Source organism: Vidua chalybeata, chromosome 3 (genome assembly GCF_026979565.1).
Source record: "Vidua chalybeata isolate OUT-0048 chromosome 3, bVidCha1 merged haplotype, whole genome shotgun sequence".
NCBI classification, from domain to species: Eukaryota; Metazoa; Chordata; class Aves; order Passeriformes; family Viduidae; genus Vidua; species Vidua chalybeata.
In genome coordinates this window covers 52509203-52532001 of record NC_071532.1, presented here as the reverse complement: position 1 = coordinate 52532001, position 22799 = coordinate 52509203, and the positions used below count along the sequence as shown (strand labels likewise).

Here is a 22799-nt window from a genome sequence, read left to right as displayed (position 1 = left end):
GCAGCAACTAATCTTACAGGGAATGCCATAAGGACCAGTAAAATGGCAAATCGGGAAAGGATTATCTTCAACTGTTCTGACAACAGCTTGCAATATTATAGTACTTCTCAAAAAAACCCAACAATCACAAAACAAATGTAAAAAACCCAAACATGTATGATTGTGTATTATAGTTATGCTACATGGCCAGGCAACATGTAAGGTACTGGCAGATGAGATTTCATGACAATTTCCCAACAATTTGTAAATGCCACATTACAGAAAGCCAAGGCTAAGAGACCAGGAGAGCCTGGCATACATCTGAAGAAATGAGAGGTAAAAGAGGTAGGAGATGAATAGAATCACTCACTACAAAGCTTTGGTCTTCAGCAGTTCCTAGCAACTTACTTATGTACGTTTAAACTGTAGGATAAAAGTCAGGTGTTACAATGTTATAATTAACACAGAACTGTGACTAAAACCAGTTGCTTCAGCTAGTTTTAGTAAAATATAATTACAAATCTTTGCGCTTCTTTTTCAGTGAGACACTGAATAGTTAACCAACCTTCTTTAGCTTAATGGTGGACCTGGCAATACTAGGTTAATGGCTGAACTTGCTCTTACAGATATTTTCCAAACTAAATGATTCTATGAAGGCATCAAGTATCTTTATAGATATTCTACTCCCACATGACAGAGGATCCTCCCAAAGAAAGATGGCTGAAGGCACTTTCCAAGTCACAGGACCCCAGAACTAGAGAAGATGACTTAGTGACAACGCTTTCAAGCTGTGTTTTTAAAGCACTGTCCTTTAAAAAGTTTCTTTAAATGCAAGATGGAAGAACAAGCAAGTTCTTGGAAAACCTAACTGTAGCATTTGCAATCACAACAGAGCAGGGAGTTACGCTTAAGGTTTTCTTCCTGTGCCTTAAGAACCAAAGGTTTCCCAAGAAAAGAGCCAAAGGTTTCCCAAGAAATGTTGCCAGCATAGGAAGGGAGAGGAAGTTCAGATATCAAATTCTCTGGAACAGCAAGTCTGCAATTCAAAGATGTGACCTTAAAAAACACCTGTTGCTTAATCCCTCTCAACAATAAATCCCTAATCATACTCTAATCCCTTTCTACCCACTTCAAGAAAACATATGCTCATTGTCTTAGTTTTGTGCTGAGCAAGTTATTTGTACTTCTGGCTGAAACACCATAGAAGTGTAAAATAAGTATCACTTTACAAGCTAAAGAACTTAAAAGGAGGTGATTCTTACTCCTTACCAGAAAATCTGCAGAATGCTGGCTGAGTACAAAATTCCAGCTCGTACCAGTATGTATTTTCCTCTATCTCTCCTTAGTGGTTATCTGCTAGTAAAAAAATTTAAACTCCCTAGTCTTGTTTTACTACAACCCTCAAAGATTGTAGGATCAGCTATATAGTGAGCTATTTAGTGCATTTAGCTGGTACATATTTCAAGAATTATTTTAGTATTAAGACCAAAAATTGTAGTCATCTGCTTTTCTACCTCAATCATTTAAAGCCAGAAGCACGCAGGAACATGACTACTTGGTTATCCAAAAAGCTTTCAAGGGCACTTGGGGCCTGCAGTAAAGGCTAATTTCTGTGTTCTTTAAGGGCTGCATAACCATCAGGACAAAGATGAATTTCCCTGGTGCCCTCAGACAAACTGCCAGCCACTTGACAGGCAAAGCAAGAAGAGACCTTCTGTCCCTTCAATGAGTTGATGACTGCCTGGGAATATCCTTTGAGTCTCCTTCCTGCCCTATTAAGCCCTCCTGTTTCTCATCTCCAAACCTTAGCCTTGACTTCAAGAACATAATGATTTTAACAGTGTTTCTGTTGGATGTCCTACAACCACTCCATACAAGCTTTTAGTTATAGAGAAACTCATAGTAAAGCAGCAAACAGAGCTTAACCCACATGAAACCCTGGTTTAGACAGCCTGAAGAAATCTTGATGTCTGCTACACAGAGTTGATCAGTTTGGCACTCTGCTCAGACCAGATGGAACTCCCCATGGCACCGAGATGATTAAATCAACACCTAATGTGCTAACTAATTCAGGTATTGTTGGGGAGGAAAACAATCAAGAACTCAAATGAATTTCCATGAGCAACAAAAAGAGGAAGACAGAGTTAGGACATCTTTCACAAGTGAAGTCCTGTTCACCCTGTCTAGCCAAGGCATGTCCTTTATAAGATCCTACCAAATCCTGGCAGTAATCCAGGACAAGGTTGAAGCCATAACCAAAATGAAAACAGCTTTTCACTTTTAAGAGCACAAGGGTGTGGAGAGAACAGTACATGGCTGTTATACATGAAATAAGGGTTATATTAAAAAATATGTGCTTTTATGTACAAAATACACTAAAAATCCTGGACAATAAGATGTGACTTCTTTCTTGATAGGCCAATGTCGTAACACTTTATTATCCTGGGGGTTGGAAATAGATTATATTTAAGGTCCTTTCCAACCTTAACTATTCAATAATTCTACTTTTATGTCTGAGGTTAACACACTTAAAATGACAAATAGGGCCTTTAAGGTTTGCTTGTGCATACAAAAACGTTACAGAACACAAGTTTTTCCTCTTCCCCTGTCTTAGGATGCATGAAATTGCTAACAAATTTGATCCAGAAGGGAAAAAGCATGCTGTTGAAAAGGCAATGCCATTTGCATTAAAAGGAAAAACTCTCCATGCAGCTGAAGAATTTAGTACACTGAAAGACTGAACAGCAGTTCCATGACTTCATACTGGACTGTAGTGTTAGCTATCTTACCAATTTGAACAAGAGAATAGAAGATGAAGGCCAGAGCTAAAGAGAACTTCAGAGTAGAGTTTAAATGATTGTAGCACTATGGAAAGCAATGGTAGTTAGAACGGAATCTTCTGTGCTTTGGCAATGCCCTTAAGTCATGCATTTGTTTCCTTTGTTGTCGATTAAACAACATCTTTTCTAATGCTAAGTCAGTAGATCAATCTCTGGGGCAGGTGCAGCCTTTCAGAGTCCATGCATATCAGTAGAGTAACTTGAAAAACTAAAGTGCCATTTGAAAAACATCCAGGAAACACTCTCTTAAGGAGGCAACTCTCTTAAGAATTGCACCATGTCTGTACCCAAGAAGACATTGCCTCTTCAACCCCATCCTCTCACAAACACCCAGTTTTCAGGAGTGGTGGACACTATGAACACACAGCTGCAGTTTTTTCTTACATTGGATTCTTCAGCACCTTGGTGCAGAACCAGTATCTGATTGCAAGTAACACGGTATCTTTGAAGTTAACCATCCCTCTGCTGATACTGCAGCTCCACTGAAAAACATCCCACACTAAAAGGAAAAGGGTAGAGAGAACAGGGAGAAAAACCCACAGCTCTCAGACACACCATGCTATTGTGGATATTTTGCACCCTGATGCATGTAATTGAATAGTTCACTTGCATAATAAAATAGTTCAGTGAAACCATGAAGTTGTGCAAGTCATTTAAATAAGACCATACAATTTAATGTCAGTAAATACATATGATAAAGGACACTAAATACCAACTTTTACCCATCAACACAGGACAAACCAGTACTTAACTGTGTCACTTGTCATTATCATTAGGCAGGTCTAAATGCCTTAGACAGTGCTCAGGAATGTTTTCTTCCTCTTTCCAAGGAGGAAGAAAGACCAGAGTCTCCTAAACAGCAGGTTTCCAAGCTCGGTATCTTCCCAAGTGGTGGCAATTGGCAGTGCAGAAACCTAGATAGACATGCCTTGTTTATTCAGTCACTGGATGTCTGGAAATCCCAGGAGTCACTGGTACATTTAAGCAAATCAGCCACATTTTTGAACTGCTGTACTGCACAGCACATTCTATGAAAAACAGTGTGCAGAGCTGTTAAGCCTTCTTGCACACACACAGACTATATGGATACGGACTTGCTTGTGCTGAAGAAATACAGAAATCTTAACAAGGAGGACGTAGTGGCATTAATAATAGTATTAAGAAAGTAGTAGCATTAATCCTCACTTCTGCAGGTCTACTCTTTTAGCAGGCAAGCAGCAACTACTAATGGAATAAATAATAGGCAAGCTTCTTGGCCTGGGCTGCAATGTATCTGCAAGGACAAAGTAATCTCATTTTGACCTTAGCAACCAGAGCTGTTCATAGACGTGTGTAGTGATTAAGTAGCTGGTAATAGGAAAAACAACTTCATGCAGCAGCATCAGAAGGGCAATGAAACTGCTCTCTATTCTCCCACATTCCATTCAGTAGTGTTCACTGGTTCCAGGTCCAACAACAAAGAAAGATATTGTCCTAAATGATGGAGTAACTGTTGTCCCAGCTCCCGGAAACTGTTATGGGAAAATTTTCAACTTTGAGGAGGGAAAAAAATCCTAGCAGCTTCAGAGCTCAGAGCTAATCTGCTAACACTTCAGTATCTGTATTCTTCTGTCCTCCACAAGTTACTTAAATCAACAGGTAATGGTTCAGAGACTGTGCAGAGAAGACAACTCTGAGAAGGTAAGTAGCACAAATAACACAGAAGCAACTGCAGAAATATTAGTTCAATTTATGGTATACTTAAGAATGTACTTTAGGAACACCAGCATATCAAGAACACAACACTTGGAGACAATTCTGTTTCTTCTCTGACAGAATAAGCTGCCTGATGGATCAAATAAAATTTAATAACATATTTGATGTGGTGCCATACAACACAGATTAGGCATACAACAAATCTGAGCCATGTTAAATTACAACCAAATGACCAGTTTTGCACCTACATTCTCCACAGCTTCTTTCAGAGCAGGAGACAAATGTCATGAATATCAAGCAAATGATCAGTTCCATTCACTGCTGCAGGATTGCCAAAACACAGCTTCCCTCTCAGCCGGGCTCAGCACCTTCATCTTTCTGGAACTACGGCAGGGACACATATTCTGACCTTCTCCTGTCAAGCCAGGGTCTTGAAAAGGGGATGCAAGTGTGGTGGGATTGAGGGAATAAGAAAACAGTTTTCTCACAGTCCCTGGAAGATGGAGTGCACTTACAAGATCATGAACAGCACCTAGTCAAGAACAAACAAGTCTTTTGGGAGGACAGCGCTGGAATTCAAAGATGTTGGTAGGTCTGAAAAATAGCTACAAGTGTTACACTTGGAGAGGTGAGAATGGATAAAAGGCAGAGATGAACAAATTACAGGCTTGCAAACAATGGGCTACAGCAGGACTGTAGACAAGGATGTGGTTTATTATAATCCCCAGAAAAACACCACATTTCCTGATGTGATGCTATTACATAGAGGGCAAAATTACACTCTTGAGTGTACTTGTCACCGGAAGCATTACAGAAGGTGACTATTCTGTTCTGCCTGCCTGATGACTTGCTAGATGGAATGCTGTCATCCAAATCTGAATGCTTCTTTTGGAAAGTCTACACTGATCTATAGGTCGAGTGTTTCTGGGTTGGTTGCCAGTTGAGTTTTTTTAAATCTGTGTGTGTTTGGGTTTTTTTATTTGTTTGTGGGGGTTTTCTGTTTGTTTCAAACTAGATTTTATTTTTAAACATGTCAGTGATCCCTTTGCTAATGGGAGCTGTCTGAAACACAACATGTCTTATATAGAAGACTATAAAAACTTCTAAACCCACATGGAGAAAACCAGCAAAAAGCCCTCTTATTCCAGGCTGGGTAATGTGACAAGAAACAATAATTGATGAAGTGGTAAGATATTATGATATTACACAGCCACTTCCATGCAGCCTTCAGAAAACACAGGGCCAAGTCCTTCCCAGCGCTACATTTTTAAGATTTAAAGGATGTCCTAGAACCTGAAATAAGAAGGCAAATGACACTCACCATTTCTCTTCTGGGGGAAGGAGAATCTGATTCCTATGAGAATGGGAAAGAACTGCACAGCCCAGCAATGAAGAAAGCCTTTCATGGGCTCCTTCCTTGCTCCCATGGCAGAACCTTCCATGCACTGCCTGCCTAACACGGAGCATTTCAGAGAGGGCAGTGTCAGCACAGCACAGCAGCCACAAGCCTTCCCTTGCAAACTAGGAAGCAGTTTGCTGACAAGGAAGAAAGAGCCTCAGCGGCTCACAAAATAGGAATAGGAGACAGCCTCACTGGCATCCCCTTGGCTGACAAGGCAAGCTGGTTGCACCCATTTGACTGACCCCATTTCTCAGCATACCATGCTAAATCACAATACCCCTCTGTGAACTGAAGGACGTGTTCCATTTCAGATCTCATTGTGTTAAACATTGCTTCCTCATTGCAAATAAATGGGAACATTAAGTCACGTTCCAATGGAATTCCTCAGAGTCTATGAAGCAGTTAGGTATTGCTGCATTTGCAACAGGTAAAATTAGAGCTGAGTAGGCTGGTCTTTGTCCTTAAAACCTTGCTTACCTTCCCTGGAGAGGGACAAATACCACTGAGGTTAAATTGAGTTATATATAATAATCTATAATCTAGTAGTTACTTTAAAATTGTCCAGTACAATTTTTAGCCTTAACTACTAGTCAGCTTTAATGCAACAGCTTGCAGAATCATATTTTTGGGGGTACTAGTCTTCAGTAATTAAGGAGCAATAGCTGTATCAGTTATATTTAACTGAAATTTCTTAAGTTTAGTCAAGGCAATAGGAGCCCAGGTATTTGCTCTCATGTATGGTGAAAAATGCTTATGACTTCTTTTGTGGCAGTTTTTGGGAAGAGAAATAAAGTACTTTGAGGGGAAGCCAAGAAAAATTTTGGAGTGAAATCTGAAAGCTAGACTTCTGGATGAAGTGGAGGGAGGGGGGTTCATGTGAGCAAGAAAACCTTCAATACCCAGATGTGGGGAGTCATCCAGAAATTCCAGTTTTAACAAAGTGGGTGGAATTTTCAGAATGAACTTCCCACTCCCTGCCTACAAACAAACAGGTCACAAGACAGCAAATCCATGGAGTTCAGTATTGCAGCCATGTCACTTAACTCTTCTTTGTAATATAGCATGAAACTGTCCTTATAATTAAACATTAATATAATCCTAGAGTGCAAATTCAAACTTTTTTATGCTTAGATGTGCAGAAGATACTAAACTAAATTACATGACTATCTCAGTTCCCTTAATGAAGGCCTACTATCTCTTCTGTCAGCATGTAATAACTGCATAGTAGGCATCTGTGTGAAAAGTCAAGAAGCAGCCATGGCTGCAATTCAGTTCTTTATCTTAGATCAAGCAATAACACTTTGCATGCCAAAAGATCATGAAGATTTCATGCAGGTGTGGCAAGTGCAAGTGACAGTACATCTCTGATAGCCCTGGCTCCCAAATGCCTAAGCCCCAGACAGACTACCAGGATTCTCCACCTCTGATCAGCTCTGTACAGTTAACAATAACTGCTCAGTGAAATAGTAAAACCAAGTAAACACTCTTCCTAGAAAAAAAAAAAAAAAAAAAAAAAAAAAAAAAAATCTTTCTCCAGTCACTGAAGATTCCCCCCAGCTCTTTCCTAACAAGCAAACAGCATCATTTTGTCTCAAGCCAGGAACAAGCTGAAAAACTGAGAGACAGAGGCCTATCTAAAACTTTAAAATTCCTATGCTCTGGCAAGACATAAAGCAATGCAGAGTAAGCCTGAAAGGCCCCAGGATACTGCCCTTGGACAAAGCCCTGTACACTTAAGGAGCCCAGGTGTTTTTCATGAAAAACACTTACCCTCACTCTATGTGAGGGATGCAAGAATGATTTACTTTGAACACAATATTATGAAGAAGCAGGAGGGTTTATGGTGTTTCATTGAAATACACTAATGTTCACTTTAAAGACTCTCTGATGCTGTATAATACTCCATTAGCATTTTCAGAATATCTGTGTACAGGCAGCAGTCTGTTCTTTAAAGGAGGAACACACAGCCAGTGACAACAGGCTCAACATAGCACCACTGCCTGGATGTGTCACTTGCCCTCAATGGATGCTAGGATGGATTTAGGAACACAGAGTGCAGCAACAATAGCTCCTTTGTACATAAAGAATAAATACAGAGGAAAGCTAGAGGAAAGCTATGCAAACTCCTGCATACACAGACTGTTTTATCATGACAGCTGTTGCATCTAATTAAACATAATGAAGTTGCGAGACTAAGGCTTTACACATGAAGTATACAGCAAGTCCCACAAAAAATCCTCAAATAAGCTTTATCTCAAGAAGTTGCTCAGAATCCAGAACGGATCAGATCTTCTGCTGTTTTCCATCAGAAACATAAGCATGGGGCCAAGTGCAGATAATATAGAGTTTTATCAAGTTTTATCATAATTTCAGAGTCTTCTAAATAATTTAACATCTCCAGTATTTACACTACATAAAGCAATATCATCCTTCTGCAATCCCCTTGAGGGAAAAGAAAAAAATAAATTAGTATCTTACGGTCTTGGTCTGGAACACAACCATCACTTTATGCCTCTGCTTGGCTTTTTCACTTGGAAGCAACAAACACACAACAATTTCTGCAAAAGATGAACTCCATAGTACAAACTCACAAACAACAAACAACAGGATCTGAAGCTGTGAATAATCTAAATAAAAGCTACAATAGCCTCAGAGCTTCCCCTGAATCCAAGCACGAATACTGGTGCCTTTTATTCCAATCCTTATGCAGAGATCTATGTTCTAGAGGGCAATGTGCATGGAAAAATCAGTGCCATTACAGAGTTAGAAGTCTGACAGCAGCAACACAGCCTGACAGCACACAGCTCTCAACACTTTCAATCAACCCTGTGGTGGTTGTTATTCTGGGGTGGAAGAGCAGCACATTACAATGGAACAGAGTGGGCTGAGTGAACACAAGGATTATCTGTGACTTACTCTCCCACAGGACTATGACCTGGGAGTTTAAGGTATCTAAGAAACAACTACTGGAGAAATGTTCTCAGTAACTGTACTCTTCCAAGATAGAGATGTTCCAGGATGCAAAGCAGTATTTTTGTCAGGTGTGAACTGGAAGAAGATCAAGGATGCTCAAATAATTACCATGCAAGGATCAACTAAGCTAGCTAGGATTTCTCAGTTTGGAAGAAAATTTACTGAGGCTAGGACACAAGAGCATATAACCTCCTGAGCTACATGAACAGACTAGACAAGGTATGTGTGTTCACGTAGCACTGTAGCAAGGAGGTTTGTAGATAACTTTCCAAACAATGTGAAGGTTATCTAGGACAGCCTTTGTTAAAGTATACTATGGATGCTGAAGTTCACAGGGTTTTAAAGCAAGACTGGACAAGTTCACAGAAATCCATTTAGTAACTCATTATATAGGACTTTTCAACCTCCAATACCTCAGAGGAAAGCAATGGTGCATATCTTTGAAATACTCTTCCTCAGGCATCAGCTTTTGGCCAACATCAGAGGTGTACTATTAGGCTACAAGGGCTTCTGCCTGATCTACAAGGCCAGCCATGTTCATATAGACATCAAAGTGCAGAAAGAAAATGAACTCCATTTACTTAGGGAGAAATAGCAGTGCAACAAGTCACACAAGGCCCAGTAATCATGTTTGTTCATTCTGCATTCTAGATACAAATCCTTTTGTCAGAGAGATTTTTGGTTTGATATTCCACCCTTCTGTTTTAGCTGTTCCATATCAGCTTCTTTCATTTTACTCATGGACTTCAGTGGAACACACTTCATGGCATTTGTGAAATTTCTTAGTGGGGTTATGCGATGTGATCACTTCTGACAGCTCGATAATATGATCTATGTGCAGTACACTACAATGCTTCCACTTCTCAAACAGCATGCAACAGGTACTATTTGCTCCCAGATAAAGGTAGGTCATGGCAAGTCCTGGAATGTCACCTGAGCACAAAGGTATTGCTCTTGAGCAGTTACAAATCATAAAGGAAAAGTGATTGCAAGGACTGGCAAAGTACCAAAGTACCCCTTCGTAACCCCTAAAACAGCTTAAGGGCTTCTGAGATGAAACTCTTCCCACTCCCCTCACTATAGATGTGTAATGGCAAACAAATATGGTCCAGTGGCTCCCAAAGTGTACCTTGAGCACAGTGACAGCAGATAAAGTACATTTCAAGAGTTTGTCTGCACAGCTGTGACAGTTGTTATGGAGGAAGAACTATTCTCCCCCACACTGAGATCACTGAGTATCAATTATGCAAATCACTTCACCACACACCATAGTTTGTGCAACAGGAACTCTGTACAATCACTTATCTCTACAGAGACAAAAAGTTAAGCTAGCTAAGTGTACTCAGCTAGGTGTTTAAGAACAACTTTAGCTCCCACAAGTAACTCTGAAGACCAGAACTTACAGTACAGGCTTCAAGTCATCTACTGGGCTGCACAGGCTAAATTCAAAATATGCCTGAGTTCAAAAGTGAGATTTTTTTTTAGTCTCCACTTCTTCAGGTAGCAGACAGCTCACAGAGCTGCTCTCTGCATCTACACAGTGGTGGTCTCTTGGCAGAACTGAGTCACTCTAGAGTCATTTTGTAAGCCTGCTCAAGATTCAGCTACAGGACATCCATCCACTCATCCCCAGAGAATTCTCTCTCACACTCATTTCACACTGAGGTTAGAACAACTACAGCAAGCGTGGACTTCTTCACGCAAAAACACGAGAGGAAGAGATGGTTATAGTAACACCTCAGAGTTTTACACAATAGCTACAGCACTTGCTAGTGAGAGGGAGAAGTAAATGCACACAAATCACACAGGGCAATCACACGCTCCCCTCTCAAAGGAAGCAAAAGGTTACAGGCCTTGTGTAGGGGATCTCTTCTGCTGAGCCTACACTGTAGGTAGCTAAATACAAGTCCATGGTCATCAGCAACAGTCTCACTTACTCAATTATTAGGCAGAGTCCTGCATGTTAATTTTTAGAGTCAGGATTTTTCTTTAATGAACAATTGTTACTATGAGGTGTCCATCACCCTCGGCTGAGCACATGGCTGCTACTCATGCCCTCTCAAAGATAAGAGCAGAGGCAGAGAAGGCAAGTGAATTTCCCCACTATGAAATAGGAACTAGAAAGAGAAAAAAATCTGGATCTGAACAGATGAGCAATACGGAAGCAGCATGGTTAGTTGTTACACTGAGCTATGCCTTGTTTCCTGCCTCTTATAGCAACAATTTTCCCCTCTCCTAGGTGCACACACTGTTGTTCTTCGTACTTCTCAGCTCACAGAGTAATGTTATCTGTTGCAGAAACCAGGCTTCAAAGCAAGCACAAAACACAGCTAAAGCACATTACTTAACAGTGTGCAGCGTGGTCCAGTGATCCTGGGCAGCACTGCCTTCCATCAAGGTCAATCAAGTGATTATGGGATTTACCGTGCATGTAAAGCTCTTTGGGCACAGTGTGCCAAACAGGAACGACACTGAGGTGGGAATCTTCAGTGGTCATCAAGAAGTCTTATTCTCAAAAAGTCCTGACATATCACAGCTTTTTTTCATGGACAAAGGAAGATGTTCATGTGGGTGGAGGAAGAGAACAGAACAGGAAGGCTTATCTCCCTCCTTTTGACCTTTAAGAAGGTTAAGAAATTCTTTAATTAGTGACTAACAGTTAACACCCTTGGTTTCTCTGTAGCAGCTAACATCCCACAACAAACTGCTCTCGGAAATGCTTACTCAGCTCACACAGTAAATAAGGGTTTTGGCAAACTGTGAACTCATTCTCTTATAACTTTATTCATCTCCTCAAATTTACTACTCATAGAATCCTCCACCTTTCTTTTGCAGAAGTGAGTGACACATTTGGCAAATGTAAGGGAGTTCTGACATTTGGCAAATGGAAGCTTCCTTGGGTTTCCATTTTGCCCCAGAGTGAGTATACATCTGGTATCAAATACACCATACACTGTATCACCTGATGGACTGCAATCGGTGCTTACAAGGGTAATATTTTATTCTCGACTAAATCTATAGCCATCCATAAGCTAAGAGTATTTTAATTGATTGTGAACACTTAAAGGTATGAAAAAGTATTTTTATTTCAGTCCAGTTACAGGAATCTGCTGTAAAGAGCTCTGAGATAAAACCACTACATGTAGTTAGAAGACACATAGTCAAGAATAAATTGAGAAGATCTCGGAACAATTACTAATATTAATTGTTTATATTTAGAAATAAATTCCTGTCACTACAGTTGCATATTTTTTTGGCTAGCTTATCAAAAACTTGTTCAATTTTAATGCCATAGTCTGTTCACAGACAGATAAAGGTTTGGCAGAAGACCTGTATTCTGAAAAAACAACTTGAAGACAGCACGCATGTATATTCAACATTAAACAGGTATGGAGGACTTGTCTAACCACTAAATGCCTAGCACACACCAGCCCATTATTAACAACACAGGGCTGGGAAAAGCTTTTTGAGACATCAGTTCCAGTTCCCCCTCCTACAGGCAGCAGCATTAAATTGTGTACTGTCAAATTTTATCTTAGGGATGTTAGGTCTTGGAATAGTCTTCTAATAAGATCAATAAGGGAAGGGGAAAAAACATCCTACCCACTCACAACTCTCTCCCTCCCCCCCACCATACATGCTTAATTGTTCTAAAAGTTTAAAGTCTCTTAAACCACAAATTGTGCTTAAAGCATTCTTTCTTCTCTTTGGCATTTAAATTCCTTACATTTTACTACACAGGTGAAGGAAGAGATAACTCCTTGAATTCTACCAGGCTGAAATAGCCAAGCACCCTCTTAAGGTGGAATTTTGTCTGTGGTCATCCCAAACCCACTCTCTAGGTTTTGCTTTGAATTTGTCTGTCCTAGGCACAGGTAAGTACCTACATTAAAGGAAAGCTCTCATTAGAACCTTCTATTAATGCTTTCTGTTAGAGAAGCCCTACACATTGCAGATGACATGCATAACAGGACAGTTATACTACCACTGATTAATCCATCTCCTTCTAACCTATTTAGTGAGGGACCTTCTTTCCCCACCAAGTATATAAACTTTCAAGTTAAACTATATGCAAAGGGACCTTATTACCCCTTAGTCCTTCAATCTCCTTTATATGTTGGCTCTCTGCATCAATAATACTTCCCCCTCAACAGCGTGACATGAACAGATTTCATTACTGTGCTCAGCTTTCTGACCACAGGTCATTAATAAAGGTATTAAAAAAAGGAGCCTCTGGATGTTATTCACTTGTATTTTCTTTTTAGGACCAAAAGCTGCTAGACTGCATTTATTGCTGTCCTCTCTTTACACAGTTTTACACACAGTCACACAAGTATTAGACGTTCTTGTGTGACACCAGATCAATCAAATGCTATGCTGCAAAGCTAACTTAATTTCTTGTGAAGCTTTACATTTTGTTTTTTTCCCCCAAGAGGAAAAAAAAAAAACCCAAACCAACCAACCAAAAAAATCCACCTTCAATAAAGTAACCAAGAATGCTGGTAGATCAGATCAAATTAACAGCTCTATAGACCCAAGATCACATTTCCTTCTTCGGTAAGCACTGTTCATTAGCCTGCAGCCATGCTGTTCTAGCCACAATTTATTAGATTGGTTTGTTTTGCAAGAGGATACAATCCACCTAAAACACCATCAGAAATAAACTAGTACCACGAATCTAGGAAAAATGCACAGACCACACAGACACTCACTCCAATAATGAAACTAAGCAAGGCTGAGCAAGTAAGTTTATTTAGCATTTCACTATTTTCCAGATAACACAGCAAGATTTGGACAAGATGACACCTTTTGCATTTCCTTACAAAATAATTCACTACCTGTAAAGCCTAATGAACCTCTGTACAGACTAGATAGAAATCATGCATCCGAACTGTTGACGAACTCCCAGCCATAAACCCTCATGAACTGGGTATAGGTTATATATTTATAGCTTACCTTGGAGAGATCTCATTACTTTGTAACTGCTACACATGGCAGAATGGCTGTGTTAAATTACATATTAAAACATGTCTATATTAACAAATATACTGATTGCAGTATTATTTTCTGGACTTTTACTAAAATTTATTTTGAGCATGGTAAGCATGCATCAGATACAACTAACTGTGACCAAATGTTATCACAGACTCAGTAAGTCAGCTTTCTAGCACTTCACCTTGGTGCTCAATTAAAATACAAAATCACTAATGTCCTACTGTTAATGGCTTCGCTAGTTGTTTACTGTGATTATTTCACAGTAAATTACAAACACGATCTGTAAGCTTTGTGTGTGCATTTATAATTTTTATTAAATCAATAGTTTCATATAAAGGTTTAGCTTGTTGGGTTGTGGGGTGGAGGGGCCAGAGGGGAAGGTGTTGCCAAAATTTTGCTTTCTGTAATCATAATCATAATTTGTAAATAACTCATGACCAGTGTGTGAGACTTGACACAGAGCAGCATGAAGTCTGCCAAGCAACACCGTATCTACTTATGGCATGTAGACAAGACACATGCAAACAAGCACAGGTAATAAATATTTAGCATCCATGCTAAATACCCAGCAGAAACACACTGCTTCCCTGTGCATCCCAAGAGGTCGTGCTATCATTCCTCACACATGCCAAAGGCTGCTGTCACATTCGTCCTGAGCATAGTTCTGCCTCTGGAGCGACAGCTTTACATCCTCCCTCCATGCAAACTGACACGAATCCTATTTAGCTGTATTAAGATTAAATGAGCTGAGTTGGGAAGGATCCAAATCCAGTCTCAGTCTAAACAGACAGACTGAACAGTGTGTTTTACTAAAATAGCCTCTGCAAAATTCGTCTTTTCCATTTACAATAAGGTAGCAGTTAGCCCCACTGAACAGAAGATCAAGTAAGAAAAAGGCTTATATTTACAAAGTATTGACACAGAGTCTTGTCCATAAATCCTAGCCAGAAGGTCACATCTCAGAAGTCTTTACAGTACTACCATCCTTCCCCAGTGGATGGTGGTTTACACCATCCACCTTTGTTGTTCACTGGCTAATCAGCCAAGAAACAAAGAAAAATCACCATCTCTGAGAGAATACAAACCTAGCCCTGCCAAGCAAAAGGATAAACACAGCTGTATTTTTTTAAGAGATTAAAGAGTTTTTGTACACCTATCCATGGCTTCCAGTGCGACTTAGTCCTAAACCAGGATTTCAGATTATTCTAACCAGGATATTTCACGAAAGCACTCTGTAATTAGCAAACAGCTAACAAGGCAGAAAGAAATTATTCACACACAACCTTTTATATCCATACTTTATAAATTATATATTTGCTTCCCCAGTTACAGAAGGGCCCTCTCAGTTAGATGCTATTATATGCAGCAACATATCACCTCCTACTGATGAAATACAGCCAGAGAGACTGAAGATGTATCATTTCTTAGGACTGAGCATAGTTTGGTTTTGGAGTGTTTTTGTCTTTTGTTAGGCTGGGTTTGGTTTTTTTTTGTTTGTTTGTTTGGTTTTTTTAGGTTTATATAAACTGCTATGTAAGTTAACCTAAATGCTTTAAAAAATCCAAAAGTTCAACTAACTTTAACGTTATGGTGATAAAATATCAATTACTTATTACCACAAAGATAAGCTTGTTTGCTCTTATTTCACATTTCATTTCAGTGAGCTAATACTCACATAAGTCCTTCACTGCACTGAATTTTAAGAGATATTGCCTCTATTGAAAATATTTAGTAACAACAATCTGTTCTGATTATGCTCTTCAAAGTTCAAAAGTGCGTCTGCTCCAACGACTGCTCAAAGCTCCGCATTAGGCAGTTGGCTCCCCAAGGGAATTAACGTCTCTAACCGGCACAGTAGCAGCAGACTTTAAAATAAAACAAACAAAAAAACCCACTAGAAGGTCGGAGCGGGAAGCGGTGAAGAGGTGGTGGTGTCAAGAGAAAGAAGGAGGGATGAAAAAGACCTTTCAATTGGGAAAAAAAAAAAAAAAATCCAACCAAAAAAGGAAACAGGTCTTCGATAATGAGTGGTAGAGACCAGTGTGGAGAACTTTCATTAAGAGTCCCTAGCATTTAGTTTTTAGATGGCAAAACAAGGAGGGAACAAGCTTTTTCCTATGTTTACAGATGCATACATGCTTCCTGTAGATAAATGCATAGGCCACAAGCATACTAAATGGCAGCCGGCGCATTTGTATCATTTCTCGTTAAGCGGGAGAGTGATGAAAGCTGTTCTTTCGAGAGTTACTCGGGAGCTCTGTGTATGTCTAGCACGGAAGCGCTACACAGGACGGAGCAAACCCACCGCCTGATCTCTGGAGCACAGAGATCCGGGGCTCCGTGCTCCCTTTCCCGGCGGCGGGACGGCGAGGAGATCCTCCAGCCCACCCGAGGCGCCTCCGTCCTGCCCGCGGCCCTGCGTCCGCAGGCAGCCGCCCTAGCGATCTCTCCCGCTCCAAGCAGCCGCTGATGTGGCTCCCGAGCGGGGTGCCCGCCGCTCCCTCCCGGCGCCGCGCAGAACTTCCCAGGGCGCTCGAGTCGAAACGCCCCGTCCAGTGGCGGGGAGCAGGAACCGGGACTCAGCCCTTCCAGCCCGCGCCGCGACCCCCGGAGGTGACCGCCCCGCCGGGCTCCCGGGATCGAGCGAGCCCCCGACACCCAGCGCCGGGCGGGCAGACCCAGTGCGGCCCCGCGGAGCGCCTCCCTCCCACCGCGCCCCACTCACCGGTTTCGGCATTTTGAGGGCTGCTGCTTCTGCTACTCCCGACACAAACGTTCATGCAGCGCCTGCCTCGCCTCTGCCGAGCGCCCCGTGCGGAGGAGGTGGAGGAGGAAGAAGCCGCTCCCGGCCACGGCGGCAGCGCAGCCCGCGAGTACGGCGCCGGCCGCCCGGCGGCGGGTTAAGTACGGCAGGTGGGGCCCGGCGGTGACTCACCGCCGCCGGCCATTTGCCCGCCGCTCCCCCCGGCGCCCGCCGAGCGCGGCACCGGCCTCGCCCAACCGCGGGGCACCCCTGCCGGCTTCGCTTCGACGTCCCCGGCGCGCAGGGGGCACCGCGGCCCGGAGCCTCCGGCAGCCCCCGAGCCCCTCGCCGTGAGAGACGGGCGGGCGGGCGGGCGACAGGTGCGGGGGCGGCGCCACTCCGACCTCCCGGGCACGGCCGGGCCGCGCGGGGCCTCGTGCGGCCCCTCCGCTCACGGCCCCGGCCCCGCGGGAGACCCCCGGCCCAGCCCGGCCCGGCCCGGCCCGCCGCGCCCGCACCTGCTGGGGCCTCGCCGGAGTCGGCGCTTCCCAAGCCTATGGATGGCACGAGGAAAGTGTCCGACAGAGGCGTGATGCCTTAGGGGTGGCCTGTAATAGTTGCTGTGTTTCTTGGAGTGCAAGGTCAGAAAATATGATTACTTAACAAAACACAGGCTTGCTTTGTGTAGTAAAGCATATTTTCAGCAATGTCAGCAAAAGAGAAAACTGAAAATCCATCTAAGCTAAGAAACTACAGAGTATACTTCAGCTGGTTCTGACTTTTTGTAAAGCCCAAAAAAGTTCATGCAAATAGCGTAACAATTGATAAGCATACACAGAAAACAAAGTTTGTGTCTCTGCCCCTTGTTCCTTCTCCCTCCTCACCCATGAATGTAATGCACTTCTGTGATAGTGTCTGCCAGGAGCTGCTGGCCTCCCACTGCATCTCCTTGCTTGGCTGGTCACAAGAGCACATTGATTTACATAGTCATGGGCAACGAATGGCCTGTAGGACGCAGCTCTTCCACTGTGCCAGCAATGGCACGGAGTTGAGCTGTGAGATTGAGGAAATTGTGCAGCCTGTACCCAAGCCACTGTCTGCAACACCCCACTTCAACCACTGTCTGTCTGTTTGGCATAGGACATAGAATGGGAGCAGGGAAGCACAGAACAAGGAGAATAACATCCACTGCGTGGAAAATATGTCGGGCAGGAGAGAGCCTGGGAAATATCGAGGGATGGTGACAAAAAGGACAGCTCAAACAATACAAGTCTTGCTTTGGCAGAGTTCCAAATGGTGTCTTCCCCCACAGAGTCCACCAAGCAGCACTTGGTTGTGCCACGTTACAATAAAAGAATCTTTACTGTGTTGGGTCTGTGAAAGAAAGGGGAGGGGAGCCGAGTTAGAAGCTGAGAGAATTCATGGTAATATTCCTTTCCTGTTGCATGATCTTCAGAGATTAGAGGCGGCTTTACCATCAAAACAGAGCCATGGGGGTGGCAGCTTGCAACAGCAGGTGAGAAGAAATAGTCTAAGCTGAACAGCTTCCAAGAAAAGGGCCATGGGATCAGACATCCTTGGGAAACAGATACGACCTCCATTTTCAGTTGAAACAATTCCACTGAGATTTACTTGGGTCAGGTTAATTTAACAAAAGATGCTGACACTCAGTTGGATTGGGTTAATTTAACAAAAATGTGATTTGTGAAGACACTTTCTATCCTCTTCTGTTAAGCAATAAGTTTATGGTGGGATTCATGCCTTATTCAGCAGGATGACACTGGAAATGAACCAGACCAAATTATCACAGTGTTTTGGGTAGGCTGCCAAGCACAAGAAACAACTGTTCCAAGTAAAAAGTGCTGTAAGAACCCAGCTTCTGCAGCTCTCACTCAGAACCCTAAGTGACATTCTTAGATATTTTGGCGGGGATGGAAAAGGATAGAGATGAGATATTTTCATGCCATAGTCTTAAAATCCAGATTTTGGATGTGACTGGAAACAGAAAAGTCAAAACAAATGTGTGTGTCTGCATCCTCTTGAAACAAAGCATTGCATGGATCTAATGGGAAGCCCATTTCCATTCTGGGAGATTTTCATTCCCAAAATCCTTTCCTGTCCATAGCTCAACATGGGCACACAGACCATCACCCTGGGGCTTCATATTGAAGAAACTCCATGTCAGAGAGATGTCTCATTTAATACATTATATATAGTCAGGTAAGTATTTGTTTCCATATGTTAGTTACATATCCAAGCTTAAACCCCTGGTTTTGTTGGGTTTTTGTTGTTTTGGTTTTTTTTTCCTAACCCTTACCATTGCTTCCTAAACACACAAACCTAGGGGCAAAAGGAATTTAGGTGACTAATAATTATGTGTGGCAACATACAATCTCTAGGTTCCTGTTTGCCGCAGCACATAAATTTGTGCCATTCTCCCACAGTCACCTGCAATGCATGGGGAAAGGTAGATACCTCAATGGCATCCATAACTACCAGCTTGCCCAATACCACTCCACCCAAAACCAGCCACTGTGAACATACTGAGCTTACACAGGAAGAATTGTTTTCAGTGGAAGAAACTAGAATAATTGCCAGCTTGGAGTATGTCTTAGACACCGTTCACTTCCTTCCTGGGCTTTTTCCTCATGCTAGGTGTGTTTTCAAACCCTCTTGCCTGCAGAGCTCCGTACCTTATTGAAGATTTGGCTAGGTAGGTGTCTTTGTGACAGTACGAAACTCTCCTCTACAGCTGGGTCACTCAGCTCCTTCCTTTTTATTTCTCTCCCCACCTCCCCCCTAGAAGGATGGGAAGGTATATATTTCTTCCCTTTTGTACAGAAGCTTTCTCATCCTTTCCAGACACAAACCAGTTCCCCTCTGCTCCAGAGTGGTGGTAAAAGTCCTCAGCTCTCTGGATTTCCTGAGAGTGCCCTGAAAATCAGTATATTGAATTTTGGGAGTATGGACATTGTGTATAATACCGATAAGCATCTACAAATGCTTAAAGATTGGATCCCCTTTGGAATGTGTGTGAGGGAATATCAGAGAAGGCATGAAATGGGCACAAAACAATCAACCCACGTCAAGACATCCTGGGGCAAAAATTCAAATATAGAAAAAACAGATACAAATATGCAATCTGGGTAAAATTCCACATTAAAACTCTATGGAACTTGGTTACTTCTAGATTTAAGCATTAGCTAAGCAAGAGAGAGCTTTTATGGCCACCCTCACCACATCATCTTCAGTCAGACTTCACAATTAAGCATAAGACCCAAATCAAAATGAAGCCTTTAAGTCACAGGATTAAGATCTGCTCTGATCCAGCACTTACTCTTAACCTGCTTTATTAAGAGGATAGCATTACCAACCATTTACAGGAATTAATAAGGCAGTGGAGGTGACGAAAGAATCCTGATTGCTCAGCAGGTCAGTAGCAGAACCCAATTTCTGTCTTCTTCCCTGTAACAGTTCCTGTGACTTACTGACCCCTAACCAAACTGTGTCATCCTCATCAAGCCTGCCTTCCTTGTTTTAGAAAGAAGACCAATTTGATTTTCCTGTTGTACTTTAAGCTGTAATAACATTTAAACTTGATGTGGATAATTTATGAATTCCAAGTATTTGTCTGGGTTTGCTCAAGTAAGTCCTACCGCTATGAAGTGGCTTTTGCTTAACAGGCTTTGTGCCAGCCAATTTTTAGTCCATTTAAAACTTCCTAAGTCAGATCATCCTGGAACTGGGAAACATGAAATCTTGTGCCCTAAATCCATCATTCTTTGTTGCTCATGCAGAATCAATAGTCCCAAGAACAGACAGACCTAAACTCCCTGTTTCTCTGAATAGAAAGTTTCATCCACATTAGGCAAGGCATAGCTGGAAGACTTTTGCAGATTCTCTGCTGGTTTGTTTGCAGTTTTTTTACTAACAAAAACCTATAGCAGCTAACTCTGTTCTCTTGACAACTCATAGACTATGCATTTAGTATAGCAGCTAGAAGAAAGGACATTCATTAGAGTAGTTAATGGAAAGGATGCCACTTTTTGAGACATATATATATTTAAGGAGATTTGCAGTCATGTAGGAACAGTCAAGAGTCTTTGATTTTCTTTGTGAAATGGAAGAGCTATAAAAGGAAAAAGAACCATATGGGATTACTGACAATAGTTTCTTTTTCATTGTGCATAACTGAATAAGCAGCTTATTACCCATTGCACATTCTGAAATTTTGGCATAATAATTCCCAAAATGTCAGACTTCAGGAAGAGTGACCAAGGACCTGGTGAATTGTAGTTCTGCACTGAGAACTACTTCCCCATTACCCACACTGAGCTTACTGAAAACCTGACAGAATGAGGTCACAGTGGACCAGCATCTATTGGCAAAGCCTCTTGAGACATTCTCTGGGTTTCTTATGAAGGGGATAAATGGTGTAAAAGAGTGCAAGGCTTGTGCCTCATTTTTGCTTGTTCCTACGAGAAGCTGCTGCCAAGTTTAGTGCTTGTTGTTGCTACGTGAAAAGCTGCTCTTGCCAGGGGCAGTTTTTTGTTGTTTTGCTATTTTTTTCAGTAAGCATAGGGTATTTTTTTCCTATACCAACAAGAGGTTAGGTGCATTCAGGCCTGGAAATAAACCTCATTCAGTGATCCAATGGTTACATGCTGGGAGATTCTTATCTTTGCCTTCCTAATTGATGACCAGGGATGGAAAGTCTATGGTAATCATCTTTGTAACTGAAATCCACAATTAATTATTGATTTACCAACAAATAAACAAATAGAAAAAGCACTGAGAGTTTTCTGAATCTATTGAATGAGAACAATCATGTCACAAACCATTGTTTAAAAATGTGTGAAATGACGAATGAAGTTCATGACATACTGAATTTGTAGAGATTATACCACATGTGTAAATCTAGCCATGTTTGTCCAAGGCTCAAAGCAAATGGAAACTAGGGCCAACACAGCTTTTACGTCTTAAAATGAAATTATGATCTTAATGCTTATGATAAGAAAGGAAAGAGGAAGGGAGTTCCCCTGGTTAAGTAATCTCTATTTCACCTTGATATCTTCCGTTGTGCTTTATATTTGAAATCTGATTAAAAGCAGAGCTGAGTGGCATATACTGCAAATACCCCCTGCAAACACCCCCTACATCCAAGCACTTTCTATGGGACCAGCTCTTTCAGTGGCCTTTTTTTTTTTTTTTTTTTTTTTTTGTGGTTGGTTTTGTTGGTTTTTTTTTGTTTGATTGATTTTGCTTTTTAACATCAATGTAGAGATATGTTGAGATAGTGCTGACAAAAACTGCATGTAAATAACATTAACTAACTTAGTTCATGTGCTTCATAGACAGAGCACAGATCTGTGTTTAGAGCAGGTGAGAGTGGTAAGGAAGGTGGAGGCAAAACAAATGCCCACTGGTTGATAGAGAGAAGAAGAGTTCATAGTCTATGTACAGTTGGTTTTTTTACTCCAAGTTGTTTTATAATTATATATTGCTGACATTTGTATTGCTCTGGCTGTGGGAATGAGGCTGTGAGAGTTCAAAACCACAAGTAATATGCTATTTCAATTTAACTAAGGGTGCCCAAAGTCAGAATTTCAGGGCTAAGAGTGCAAAGTTCAATGTACAATTTATAGACAGGGTACCTTTTCTTTTCCTGCGATATGATACTGACTCACACCCTTTAAGATCAGTTTTAAGGTCACATTGTTTGACTTTCAGCGTAAACTAAGCTCTTGAGTTTCACCTGGTGATTCTCAAATCCAGTGTGTAACATTAGAAAGGCCTTAAACCCCAGTCTCAGGACTGAATGGCAGTGATTCTACCTCCTGATCAGTTCTCTCCAGAGCCAAGTGCTCTTTCAGTGTAAGCTTTGAAAGTTGTTTACATTGACAGGTACTTGTATTTCTTATTCAATTTCAGAAGCTGCATTATCTATAAGGCAATTCACAGTTAAATACTCAGCCAAAATAAAACATCTAGCATGGCTCTTGCCTTGGTTAAGTCAGTAATATAAGCTGGGCATTATTATGCAATTTGGTGCCAGACCATTTTCTCATATTTTTCTCTAATTGAAACAGAAAAAAAAATTTGATGCAGAGGTTACTAGGTAAAGTTCAGAAGTCCCAAATATCACTCTAGCCTATTCTGCCATGCAGGACTA

General features: G+C 41.6%; 1 protein-coding gene across 1 annotated transcript in view; it reads right to left on the bottom strand.

Annotated features, from left to right (window-relative positions):
* EZR (ezrin) overlaps positions 1–17013 on the bottom strand; it is a 37377-nt gene extending 20364 nt beyond the window's left edge. Inside the window, exon 1 of the mRNA XM_053937950.1 lies at positions 16610–17013. Coding sequence (XP_053793925.1) covers positions 16610–16621 — 12 coding nt within the window. The 5' untranslated portion in view covers positions 16622–17013. The remainder of the gene's footprint in view (positions 1–16609) is intronic.
* Between the last annotated feature and the right edge of the window lie 5786 nt (positions 17014–22799).